Source organism: Pyxicephalus adspersus, chromosome 5 (assembly GCF_032062135.1).
Source record: "Pyxicephalus adspersus chromosome 5, UCB_Pads_2.0, whole genome shotgun sequence".
Taxonomy (NCBI): domain Eukaryota; kingdom Metazoa; phylum Chordata; class Amphibia; order Anura; family Pyxicephalidae; genus Pyxicephalus; species Pyxicephalus adspersus.
The window spans coordinates 137,432,026-137,445,334 of NC_092862.1; the positions used below are offsets into that span (position 1 = coordinate 137,432,026).

The 13,309-nt window shown below is 37.9% G+C and overlaps 1 protein-coding gene across 1 annotated transcript in view; it reads right to left on the reverse strand.

Annotated features, from left to right (window-relative positions):
- Positions 1 to 1,735: 1,735 nt before the first annotated feature.
- Positions 1,736 to 13,309, reverse strand: part of CALCR (calcitonin receptor) — a 157,876-nt gene continuing 146,302 nt past the window's right edge. The window contains exon 13 of the mRNA XM_072412873.1: positions 1,736 to 4,296. Within this exon, the coding sequence (XP_072268974.1) occupies positions 4,075 to 4,296 (222 nt within the window). The 3' untranslated portion in view covers positions 1,736 to 4,074. The remainder of the gene's footprint in view (positions 4,297 to 13,309) is intronic.

Consider the following 13,309-nt stretch of genomic DNA (forward strand, 5'->3'; position numbering starts at 1 on the left):
ATTCTGACGGCCTCCAAAATATTCCAAAAATCATTTCCTAAATTTTGAAAAATATTACAGTGTCACAGGGGTGATCAATTTCCTACTAATGCCCATAATTTTGAAATGGGATGCCCAACAGGGTCAAATAGCTGTGATGGTAAGGATAAAATTGGATTGGATAAAATGTTCTAGATCTGCCGATCTTTCTATCATAGGGGAAACCTTGAAATAACTTTTGGGTCTTCTGACGTGCTATAATTATTATGTTCACAGCTCACATTACTTTAGTGTTGCGGTTAATGAGAAGAATGTAACCCTTGCAGACAGCCAACAAAATCATTGATGTCAACTAAACTGACCTAAAAGTTTCACAAACTGCTCATAGTTTAAAGAACTTCTAGGAACTTCTGGAGGAACCCTAGGGTTCAACAGAACTCTGGTTGAGAAATCCCGTTCTAGATGCTTAAATAGAATGAGTAACGGCTCCAAGTGACTGCTTTCAGATTCCCGTAATCCCTGATGACCCCATCATTTTAGACTGCTATTTTCTGTACATAATTACCTAATTTTTAAAACTGTGTTCCCTTTTCCCATGGAATGGCACACAAGAATTTCTATTACAGGATTTTATCCTCCCAGTTCACCCAAGAATGTTCGCACAGGTAATGTACACAATTTACGTGTACTCTACACCCAGCCTTTCATGCGGTATATGCTCTGCCTTGTCTACTGATATTAAGGTAAATGATTCTTTTACCAGACTTGAAATTATAAGAGTTTTGGTATTTTTTTGTTTTGAAGTACAAGTTTCGTTATAAAATTCACTGTATACTGTTACTACCAAAAGTGTTATGCTACGCTAAACCTGCCACCCATGTCCCAGGTCAAGAGTTCTGAATTCCAGCCATCACAGGCTACATATAGGCCAAATGTTTTCCTAAATGGAGGGCATTTTTCACTCTCTGTAACCAATTCTGTTGGTCATTTACTGCTGTTGGTCAAAAAAAACAATAAAAAATACAAAATTGTGTGCAAATCCCGACCCTTGAGATTTGGAGATCAGGACCCCTGTTCTAAATGATTGCATTTGTAGATTTGTAAAAACTGCATAAAGAAAAAGTAGTGGAAAAAGTGCTTGAGGGCTTTAACAAAAATATTTTATATAATAGTTCAATATAGGACATGTCCATGGGGTTGTGTGTCCTAACTTTCTGCTAAAAAGTGTCCTTCATTCTTATCTTGGGAAGCTGGGGTATGCGTTCACTGCTAACTTACAGGTGCTCTTTAATCACAGAATAGTAAAAGCCAACTTATATGAACCTTATACATTGGTTGTATGTAAAAAAAAAATATGTGATATGATAACATGCCAAAATTGTTCCCTTTAACGATTTCAATCAGATTGCTTAAGGAGCTTTTGTAAATGTACATCAGCTACAAAAGCCATTTTATGGTGTTTAGGGTATTTACTAGTTCAAGCTGAGCTTCTGGAAAATAACCAAATAACAGAGATAATATATATATTGTGGCTGTCAGAGAGTTTACAGTTCTATCCATTCAGTTGTAAGATTTACCAACTCCATCACACAGCTTTGTTAGAACTGGAGACCTGATTTTTGGAGGGGATAAGAGTTGTAGTAAAAATTCCAGATAATGAAGGCCAATAAAGGCCTAAATATTTTGAAAATTATTCGCCCAGTATGTTGTTAAGAAATTTTTCCCTTTATCTAAACCAGTAGTCTGCAAACTGTGATACTTGGAAACTATTGCTTTATTTGACAGAATGGGATGTTATTGCCTCACTGATACCAATGATGAGACCTAATACCTCCATCTGTCTCCAACGAGATAATTCTACCCATTGACATTAATAATTGGGCCATTTTCCTCCCAATAACATATAAGTGTTGGGCTACTCCTACCACTGGGACCTACACCAGGGTGTAATTGCTCTTCCCATTGAAGTATGTTCGATTTTTCCTCCAACTGACCACCAAACCAGCAAACTAACCACCAAACCTGAGTCATGGTTTTCTACATTTTTACTGGTCATATTGTCATCCTGTGAAGTCTAAAGAACAAGGAATTCAGTCTTTGTTTAAAAAGTTATGGGGCCACTCATCAAAACTGTACACATTGCAGGAATAATAGGAAACCTAATACAGGTGAATATCTGGCTCTCAACCGAAGAAATTGCTATTTTTTCATTGCAAACTAATTTCCAAATGAGAGGTCAGGCTTTATTCTGCTTGAGCAGTTTCAGTGTTGTAATGAGAAAAGCTACCATCTCTATATCCCTTTTGTCTGCATCCTTTACAAGTGGATGAGTCCTTGAGACAAATCAGAAAAAAACATTGATACTTCTATTGCAGGTCATGTCTGAAATTTGACTTGTAGCTCAGTGAAGACTTTTGAGAACAGCAGTGAGCCAATTACAAATAGGAAATTAGATTCCCGCAGGCATTCTATAGAAGAGAAGAGTATGGAACCCCTCCAGGTTGTCATATAGCAGGGATGTGATGCTCAATTTTTTTTTGACGGTTTTAGAACATTCTAGGTGGCTGCTGTGCAAAAGTAAAAGTATTATATTACAAATTGGCTTGTACAGTAATTATATATTGTATGAAATCATTGTAACAAAGATTGTCTTCAATGTGAGACTGACAGCTTTTGCTCAAACAACTTCGTTCTGAAGGCTGGCCCAACCCATTAGGTTGCAAAATTACAAGTATGAATGTACAACATTGGGGTTCAGACTACTGCAACCTTGTTCAACATCTTCTAAGTTTGCAGATGATCCCTTATATTCTTAAAATATTACCTTGCAAGAAGACACATCGGATTACCCTTCCACCCCCACAGTACAACAAATTTATTCTGCTCCTCTTGCAAAAACAATATTCTAAGACCAGCATAGAAGCTGATAACCTGAGCATGACAGAGGAGGTGCCTACATAATTCTGTTGTCTCTGCAAAGGTAGAGGTCTCAAACTCATTGCTCTACATTGCTCAAACGCCAATATTGTCAACCAGGAAAGTATAACTAGAAAGTAAAAAGTAAATTCTAACTCCGGTCCCATATACCAGTCCCCCAACACTCCCACCCAGGTGCTTACTTTCCTCTCTTACATCATCAGGGTTCAAATCTTCTTTAGCATTGGCTGCTTTTGCACAATACTTTCCCATAGACTCATATGGGACGGTACTCTAACACAAGGGAAGATTGGCATAAAGCCCCATTAAAGTATGGCCAGCGCTGGAAGAAAGACCTAAACACCAGAAGGCACAACCATCATAGGGAGGTAAGTAAGCAACAATGTGAGAGGTTACTAGTTTAGATTAGGGGGCTGGGATGGTGGTTTCTCTTGATAAAATGAAACCGTCCTTTAGATATATGAAGATTCATAAGACTCCAGTGGTGTACGCACATATTCAATATAGATCTAGCATTGTGCATTGTTACCCAAGCTAAATTGTAATATTGCCTACTTTGCACACTGGATATGCCAAAGGGCTGTAGGGTCAAAGGGGTACACTGATATTAGACATTGGTACAAACATTTTTTTGCTCGTCCCTCTGTGTTAGATGGAAATAACTTTAAATGTAACATTGGCACAGCCTAGCCACACTGCCTACTATTCCACAATTGTGCTCTCTAATTTTAAAACAATGGTATGCGTATGTGATATCATCTAAAGTGGCAATAAACATAACTGACGGCATTGTGTCTTTGAGTAGGATATGATATAACCTAAGTCAAAAGTCTTTTCAAAGCAATAAAAGTTTGCTGTTAGCGGCACAATGAGTTACACCATTTCCCTGTCCAGAAGAACTAGCTACTACAGTTCATTGTCTCTTTGAAACTTCATTTTGAGTTTGACAATTTTATTTTTTTTCTCTGGATTCACTCGGAATGCCAGATCAATCTGGTCCATCATCCGCTGAACTCCTTTAGAGCCAAGCTCCCTAGAGTGCTCGGTGAAGTCGACCCCAGAAAGAAGTCACCTTATTGATTCTTGTGTAAAGGCTTTTATTCCATTGAGGATCAGGTCTCAAGGATTTGAAGGAGCGTCTTTTTTTGTCTTTTCAGTTCAGGCGTATGTATCCCTAGAGTTAAGTGCAGTGATTTCAGAGTCATCTCCGTATTTCCCGTTTAATTGTTCACTGTTGGAATCATGAGGGTACAAATAAATGGGAACTTCTGTTATAGACGTTGCAGTATAGGAAGTTGAGCGCATAGAACAATGTTCTCGACGTCTTTGTCCCCACTGAGTTTTGTATTGCATCCACTGCCTCTTTAGTGCTCCTTGTACCTAGGATGAAAAAGAAAAAAAGACCATAACAAACTGTTTTAAGTACATCTGAATAGACATTTGCAACAAATAAAATGTGTTTTTTTCTCGTCCTTTTTTAACATGGAGGAACCCTTAAAACACTTTCAGGTCTTCAGGGATTACATTGCTGGCAGGTGGGAAGGCTGCCACCCAGACAGATAGTCATAGGATCATTGGTATCAGGTAAACTGACATGAGAGTCACAAACTGCTCATTGCTTAAGGAAACCTCTTAAGGAACCCTAGGGATACACGGAACCATGGCTGAGAAACCCTACCTTAGTACATAACACAAAGGTTAAAAAAGACACATACCTATTGAATTAAACAAATAAATTAACATAATCCTAAACCTATAATTAGTCTTCAAGGATTTTTCATGGGCACTTGTTGGCAAGGAACTCACTCTGTCCCCAACCATAACTTCTATTGTTAGAAAATAGGACTAAGCCCTAACTCATTTCACCCCGTTTCTGGGTTTATTTATAGGTTTCTGTGAGGAAGTCTAAAACAAAGTGAAAACAGGTTTGAGTTTTGGGAGTTTGAGGACATCTTTTAACACTGTTATACATTTTTTGAAAACCTGATTCACATTGGTGGTGAAGCATTACAGTTTTTGTAATGGGTGTAATACATGGAGGATGAAACCAGCTCTCAAGTTTACAGAGGTCGACAGTTAGGCTGTAATTTACACATATAAAGTCCAAAAAACAGAAAAGTACCTACTCCCCCTCCTTTCTTTATTTAGCTAGGTTCTATAGGGATTCATTCAAAGAAATAGTCAAAAGGCAAACAGCTTCTGCTGCATTCTCCAGAATTCATTCTTAGAAAACCCTTAAAGCTTATTAACATTATACATGTAATAATTACATATATTTCAAACATTTTTTGAACATGAACATTTTTAATGGGAGATAAAAAAGACATAACATATTAGTTGTTAGTGCATGTTCATTTTCCTAAATTTTTGTCAAAGTTTTGTTGTTAACAAATGTAACTGTATTGGTAAATTTTGTTATTAGAGATTTTGCAATAAATGATGCTATTTTGTCAAAATGTATTAGTCAGTGAAAAGGGCACAATAACCTTTTTAAGTTTATCCAATCCCAAGATCAAAAATGTCTTTAGATGTAGTGGTTGGTTTATAATTATTACTATTATTTTTTTAAGTTTTTTCCCCTAATTTTTACCTGGTTATCTTACTAATGGCACCATTCCTGTCTAAAACAGCAACAACATTCACTCCCTATAAAATACCCAGGGAGTGGCAGCACTGTATATTTAACAGACCAAAAAGGAGCAAATACTTTGCAAGTAATGATAGGGTTCATGGAAGCTTCTTCAAAACTATCCTGAACTTGTTCTTGTGCCAAATAATCAGCACCATATTAACTGTTTTTCATGTAAAAGAAACAGACACAGCAGGGAAAACAGCATTTATATAAGTAACAGTATACCACGATCAAATACACATAGCAAATATAGGTAAAACCCCACAAATATAACAAAAATAAATAAATGAAGCAGTTTTAAATACAGTGCATTCCAAAAAATATCCTCTAAAGATATTCTAGTCATCTCAATAAGCATAAAAGTTTTGTCTTTAAATTGGAACTAAACTAAAAACAAAAAAATCCCACTTAAATCTGGCAGGTCCCTTGATGGCGCTGGTCCTTCCCTCGATCCGGTCTCACGTTGTCCTGGAATTACTCCTTGTCCTGGCTCAGGGGAAGCACCAGGGGCTGTCATCTTCGATCTTCACTTCCGTCTTCTTCTTTGGTCTTCCTCTTCGTCACCCGATCTTGCACTGCGCAGGTGCGAGATCGGGTGACGTAGCTGTTGTGAGAAAAAAAAGAAAGCCGATCTCACACCGCACACGTGAAATCGGCATCTCTTTCTCCTAGGAGGAAAATGTTCCTTCTGCGCATGCTCAATATATCAGGCTCTGCACTCCCATTAAAGGGGCACTGGGTTGTCTACCCTTCTATGTAAAGTAAAATGTTGACTTTAGGTAAGCTTTAATGATATTTTTTTAAAGGCAAATCCATTACAGTGGAACTAAATTCACTTCCCCTCTCTGTGACATCGTCTTTACCTGATCTTCTTTTGGGTTCTTGATCTTTGTCCATTTTTGGTCAGCCAACAATGGCGTAACTCCAGTGCATGTGCATGGGAGTCTATTTGTTACAGCACAAGGGCACGGAGAAAAACCCAGAGCTGCCCATCTCGGTGCACAATGAAAGGCAGATAGCACCCAATTTTTTTGTTTAATGCAAAAGATAAATATGTCTATTCTACAAAAAGAGCCTGCCCATTCACATTTCTTTTTAAAGCTCTGCTCTGCTTTACTTTTGGTAAAAATCGATTTTGCCAAAATTCAGTTTGCTGAGTAATAAAAGGCTGAATGTATATGTTACACACATAGCACAGAGCAGCACCACCAAATCTTGTGTAACTTGATTGAATATAATTCAGCCGGTGGACTATTTTAAGATTAAATGCTTAAGGCTGACAAGGTGAAATGGATTGAAAAGAAGCTTGAATGCTTTTTCATTACTACGTGCACTGTACATGATGTTACAAACAATCTTAATGGTCCATCATCGATTTTTAAAGTTTGGTGACTTTCTGCTCTTTATTGATTTGAATTTTTTTTTTTTTTAGAAAAGTTAGAAGTTGACTAAAACGTGTTATTTAAAGAAAAGTGGTTTTGAGTATCTTACCATTAAATACAATTAGCACTAATTCAGAGGAATGACCTTTTCAATGACAGCGATGACAGCTTATAGATTGTTGTGCAAATAGCAAGAGGAAGTATTTTATATTCTGCAATGTGCAGGTGAATTTTTTTTCCTATTAATGTTCCAAGCTTCTTTTCTATTCTGTGGGTGTGCTAATATCTCCCATTACCCCCAGAGAATTTCAGAATACAAAGACAGGGGACCTGATTTATCAAAGCACTCCAAGACTGGAGAAAATAGACTATCATGGGGGAACCGGGGTGATTCAGCAAACCTGAAACTTCTCTGGTAAAGAATTGAAAACATTTGCCAACTAATAGCAAATTGTTTTTAAGAAATCCACTGCAGTTTTACACTGCAGTATATAGATAACAATGTCTGCATGCAATAAAAACAATTTGTTCATAATGATGTCACTATTATTCACAGATACGTATTTTTTGTGAAAACCAAAAGATAGGCTGGTAGCTTTGGCACATAGGGGTGGTGTTGGTGCTTCTCCACCCCCCAAAAATGTCCCACACATCCTATTGACTTCTAAAGCAGAACTATAGTCTGTACTGCAGAAAGGGACAGGTGATGTACCTTCTGCAATAAACATACTTTCCTAACTTCTTGCTATTGTCTTTAAAGCTGTGCATGCCCGATCTTCGTCTTAATAGCCCCGGGAGGGGGGGGGGGGGGGGCAGATACCTGGCATGTCCTGGCATATCCTGGCATCTCCCAGGGCTGTTGGGACTGAACATACAATTAACATAGACAGAAATACAGGAAGAAAAAGTTTTAATCAGGCAGGTTTGAATGTTTTATTGCGCAAGAGACAATGCCTGCCACCTCTGGCATACAAGACCTGTCTAGTCACAATTTTTTATTTTCGCATTTAGTTCCATTTTAAGTCAGCCCATCATGATGAAACAACGGGAATGAGAAGCTGGCAGGTACAACTACTTGTAAGTGCCCAAACTCCTCCCATCATGCAAAGCATTTTCTATTTATGACTACTGAAGCTCATTGCTCTACTGAACCTTGCCAATGGTACTTTTGGCTTTAAAGCGTACCTAAACCAAAAAAAAACAAAAAACATCAGGAGGTAGTACTAATTTCCTGGCTCCTGTGGCTTTTTGTCCCAGCTCTAAACCTCATGGCACGTGTGGGATTCTGCTGTTGAGTTGGCGGTGAAGATTGGGCACAAGGGTGACAGCACAAGGTAAGTTTGTGCCACAATTGGCAAGCATTCTTACTGAATATATCATAAGATCACCACCCACCAATGAGTTTAGTTCCACTTTAGGCATGTGACTTAGCACCCGTCACCCATGCCTACAGACTTAGCAGACGATATAGTTCCTTGTGGGCTAGGGGCATGCCGGAAACAGCAAATGCTGTTGTTACTATCAAATTGCTGGTGGCTTTACAATGGTGGCATCATCATGTGCAGAAAAGGTGGGTAAGGAGGGTGCCTAATGCAGGGAAAGAGGGCATCTCTGATACCTTGTGGTTTACTTTATTATTATACATCACATCTTTTAAAAAATGTCAGAACACCGCATGTATTCTCTTTGGTAAAGGTGAATAAATTAATAAGAAACCTGCTGCCTCTTAATTCTAATTACAGTCTGTAATTGTCCAAATATAAAAGCCCATAGCAGACTGCACTGCGATCTATGCTAATCACATTGCAGACACATTTGCTTTGCATGATGATAATGTATACAAGTGAATGACAATTGATGCACCTTCTGGACTCGGCTCATCCCTGTAGTTTAGCTATCAGACACATTATAAGTGTTCATTTGTTTCTGGAAATACCGCTGCAATATAGGGAATTGAATGACCTCTATTTGTTCAACTCCTGAAATGACTGCAATACATAAATTATCTCCGGGTCTTGTAAATAGGATGGAGGACAATGTAAATAAAATGTGATGTGCACTTTGTTTAAGCTTCATAAACTAAATGTCCTGATGCTTAAAGGGAACCTGTCGGCCTGGGCCTTCTATCTATTGGTCTCCTCTCTGACCTGTGGTGGTCCTTTGTTGACCCAGGGTGTGGAGCTGATGTGATGTCAATGTTACCCTATGCTCTAGGCCTGATTTATTAAAGTTCTCCAAGACTGGAGAAAATAGACCATGGAAGAACCTGGGTGATCCAGCAAACATTGAATGGATTTCTTAAAATCATTTGCTATTAGATGGCAAATGTATTCAATCCTGGGCCAGATCCATTTCAGGTTTATTGATCACCCACGCTCTTCCATGGTAGTCTATCTTCTCCAGTCTGGGAGAGCTTTATTAACTCAGGTCCAATATGTAAGAATTATACCTGGGTAATGGCCCCTTTGGAGGGCTGGGCCATGACACCCATTTAATTAATAGTGTATCCTCAGGTTTCCAAGGTATCCTAAACATATTATTCTAAAAGTTTTTATACACAGTCTGGGGCCAATTTGACACTTTTTTGAAAAAAATGAGAATTGGGCTTTAAAGGAAGAACCCACCGGTTCATTTTCATTTTATAAGAATATATGTGAGATGGAATAGCCTTTTTAAAATTTTGGTAAAGCATGTAGAAACCATGATAAAATTTGCCCAAATTCTTTTAATAATTATGCTTGACCTAACTATGGATTCCTCTCAATTAAAACAAAAGTTTCCCTTTAAACAGTTTTCCTATTACAATGATAATGATGAAAAAATTAGGCAAAATTCTCCTGTCAATTGTGAAGTGCAGAAAATACAAATAAGTTGAAATAACGTAATTACTGCAAATCACGCTAAGGTTACAGGCAACACAATTCATGAGGGAGCTGTAATCATTTTAATGAATTATAATCATTGACAGCAATGTAATTTAATAGAAATGAATTAAGAGCTGAATATGCTACTACATTGTTCCCTGCCACTGGAGGATAACTAAAATAATGCCATTATTTACTAGAATTAAAATAAAAAGAAATTACAAAATACTCTATAAATACCAACAGAAGAACCAATGGGAACTGTGATTGGATTTGCAATTAGTGTACAAAGACTTTCATATGCCCAGTCTCCATAGCCAGGCATCCATTTATTAAACTAGCAGTATTTTATGAAAGCAGCACTGACGTCACTGTCATTGGGCATGGTGCAGTTGAAGGCATCTGGTGTTTGCCAAGTATAGATTTTTCCAAATAGGTTGCCAATAGTCAGTCTGTATTTCTTTTTGATGCACGGTTCTATGTTGGTGTGTTCTGTAATGGCAAAAGGCACCCTGTACAACAAAAGTTTGTTTCAACACTTTGGCTAGTTTAAACTGGCAGACAGATCACACTCCGGACACGTGCCCGACGCTTCATGACGCGGATGTCCATATCGAATGAATGGGGGCAGCAGTAAGTGGTTTGCTACCCCATGCTGTGGTCATACTCCGCTTTTTTAAAATCCAGGGGGTGGCAGAGTGGCTGGCAAGATGCCAGCTGCTGGGAGACGCATACTTACCTTTGCTCATGAAACCAATCTGAACAAGCTTGTGCAGAGATGCGATTTGGGTAGGCCGTCTTTTGTTTTTTATCTAATTTTTTAAATTTGGTCTGCAGGTCTCATTAGAGTGTAATATTTTCCATACTCACTTTTTTTTTCTTTTACAGGGAAAAAATGTTTTTCCAGTTTGGGATGATATTACAGTTTGTATTACAGTTTGCACCCCCATCAGTTCTTTATACAACAATTTGCCACGGTGTGCCGTTAAAGTTGTACTGTCACTTAGAGGAACTGTCAGAGAATTATTGGTGTTTCCGTGCCCCTCACTGCAAGACCAACTCAATGTCAGCCCATCACTCTGGATCACAAGCCAAACTCTTTTGCCAGTAAAATTGTGATGGAATCTAGATAATGGAAAGTTATGGTGTGGTACACGCCCAAGTTTCAAACCTGTCACGTTAGGCCTGATTTATTAAAGCTCTCCAAGGCTGGAGAAGATACACTCTCATCAGTGAAGCTCGGTGATCCAGCAAACCTGGAATGGATTTGCTATTTGTTAGCAAATGTTTTCAATACTGCACCAGATCCATACCAGGTTTGCTGGGGCATCCAGATTCACTGAAAGTGTATCTTCTCCAGCCTAGGAAAGCTTTAATAATTCACAGTACAGTACAGTAAATTGTTTATATATTCTGATCAATCACTAAAAGAACATAAAAATGTAACTTTTTTCTGTGGTTTTAGGTACTGTGGAAAAATTCAATTTCACATTTTATCAAAAAGGAACCAAAGTCTTAGCTTTTTCTCTGTTATTTTACATTGCATCAGAATCTGGGAAAGCTTCTGGATCTTTGAGGATAGCTTTAACATATTATAAGCAGTTGTAGAGATCATAGAGGGATTGCTTTACTGCTTGGTAAGAAAATGCAGCGTCCATAGTGTGGGCACAAGTTCCTTTTTTATAGACCACTATAGCAAATAATATATACTAAAACAAAATATATACAAAACTATATGTGGCTAAAATCTATAAAAATATAAATATACAATATATGAATTTCCTGTTCTCCAAAGTCTTTTTTTTCCAAAACCGAAGAGAAATCCTAACAATGTAACCATTTAAAAAGTGGTAACTGGGCTTTGTTTGCCTGGAAGGGTGTAGAAGTGATTGGGCAGCTTTAAAGCCAACCAGATCACTTCTGCATGGAAGCCCAGAGCCTGCTGATCAATTATAGAACAAGTTTATGAATGCTATTGCAGCTGTCAGCTAGTTTTATTACCTTGACTGCCATGATGTTTAGGAGAGATCCGTGACTGTAAAAAGGGATAAAGCACAACTCTAGTTGGGGTGGAGAAGGATCAGAACCTCTTATGGGTTTCATGTTGCTGTTTCTATAACATTGGGGACATTTTTCCTCCTACATGCTCAGTAAGACAGCACAAGGATTGGGGGAATGTTTGACAGTATGGTAAGGAATAGTGAGTATTATGTTTTATATCTCTGTTCCCATGATGGGCATTTCTTCATTTCTGTGCATTCATCAGGACGGCAAACAAGGTAAGATATTTCCATAAGGAATACAGTTTTCAAATAACCTTGTAGAGGGTCATATTCTCTTAAATTAAAAAAAATATTTTGAGTGCATTTAGGCTTTAAGCAGAAATCTTCAATTGCCCTGAAATGTCACAAGTCATAAAAGGTTGTTTTATAATATTATCAAATCGCTCCATTCAATGATACTGAAAGCCAAAGATTAGCTTAAATTTCACTGACAACTCCTGAAGCATGCCGCTGCACTGTAGGAGGTCTAAAAAATAATGCAAATGAAAAATTGTTCTAATAGAAATATTTATGCTGCATTGAGATATGAGATCTTCACGAATAGAAGGAAGGGAATTGTGAAATATTTGCATTAACGTGTAGGCACATACTAACAATCAATTCCTTTGGTTTGCTACATTTTGATCTGTTACATATGTCATTAAAATGTTTTCTTATGTTATTATGAGCACATTAGTTAAACAATGTCACAGGAATTTATAATAATAATAAATGGTATCAATTTGGAAGAAGAGAACACAAGGTGTGAGCCAGTTAAAATTAGATTTAAAGCGGAACTAAACCCTAGGAATAATCACCTGTCTCCATTCCGTCACAGGTGCTGCCATCTTCTCCCTTCTTCTCTTCCACATTCTGATCTCCTGCTATCCTGATTGGCTGGGCCAGGATGATGGAACTTTTAAACAGGTGTTTATTCATTCCCTGCATCCGGAAGGGAATTTGGGATTGTTGGGTATCTCTGGCAACCAATGCCGAACATGTGCAGCTCAGCCAATTTTGACAGCTGGGAAGCTATCAGGCAGGCAAAAATTTTTATTGCAAGAGAGACCTGTCTGATGGCAAACTTTTGAAGTAGACCAATATTATTCAGGCCAGTAATCTAAGTAGGGAAAAAGAAGAGATCTCTCTAATGTAGGGGAATGCTCTCTTTGACTGTTGTCCATGGAGCAAGAGTCCCCACTGGGACATATTCCCACTATTCCTGTTTTGGTGACCATTACAACTTTTGGATTTCCTATTATTTTTTTGGGCACTTTTATGGTAAAATCCCAACCGTAGAGGGAAGAGACAAAAATAAAAACCTGATCATCCTTTCTATCAATCACATCTCACAATCACAAAACCATAAAATATGTCTGGAGTTGGACAATAAATGATGATCAATGTGCTCACTTTACCAGAAGTAATTGATATTTGCCCCCTTATTAAATCTTTCTCCAAACATTATTCTAG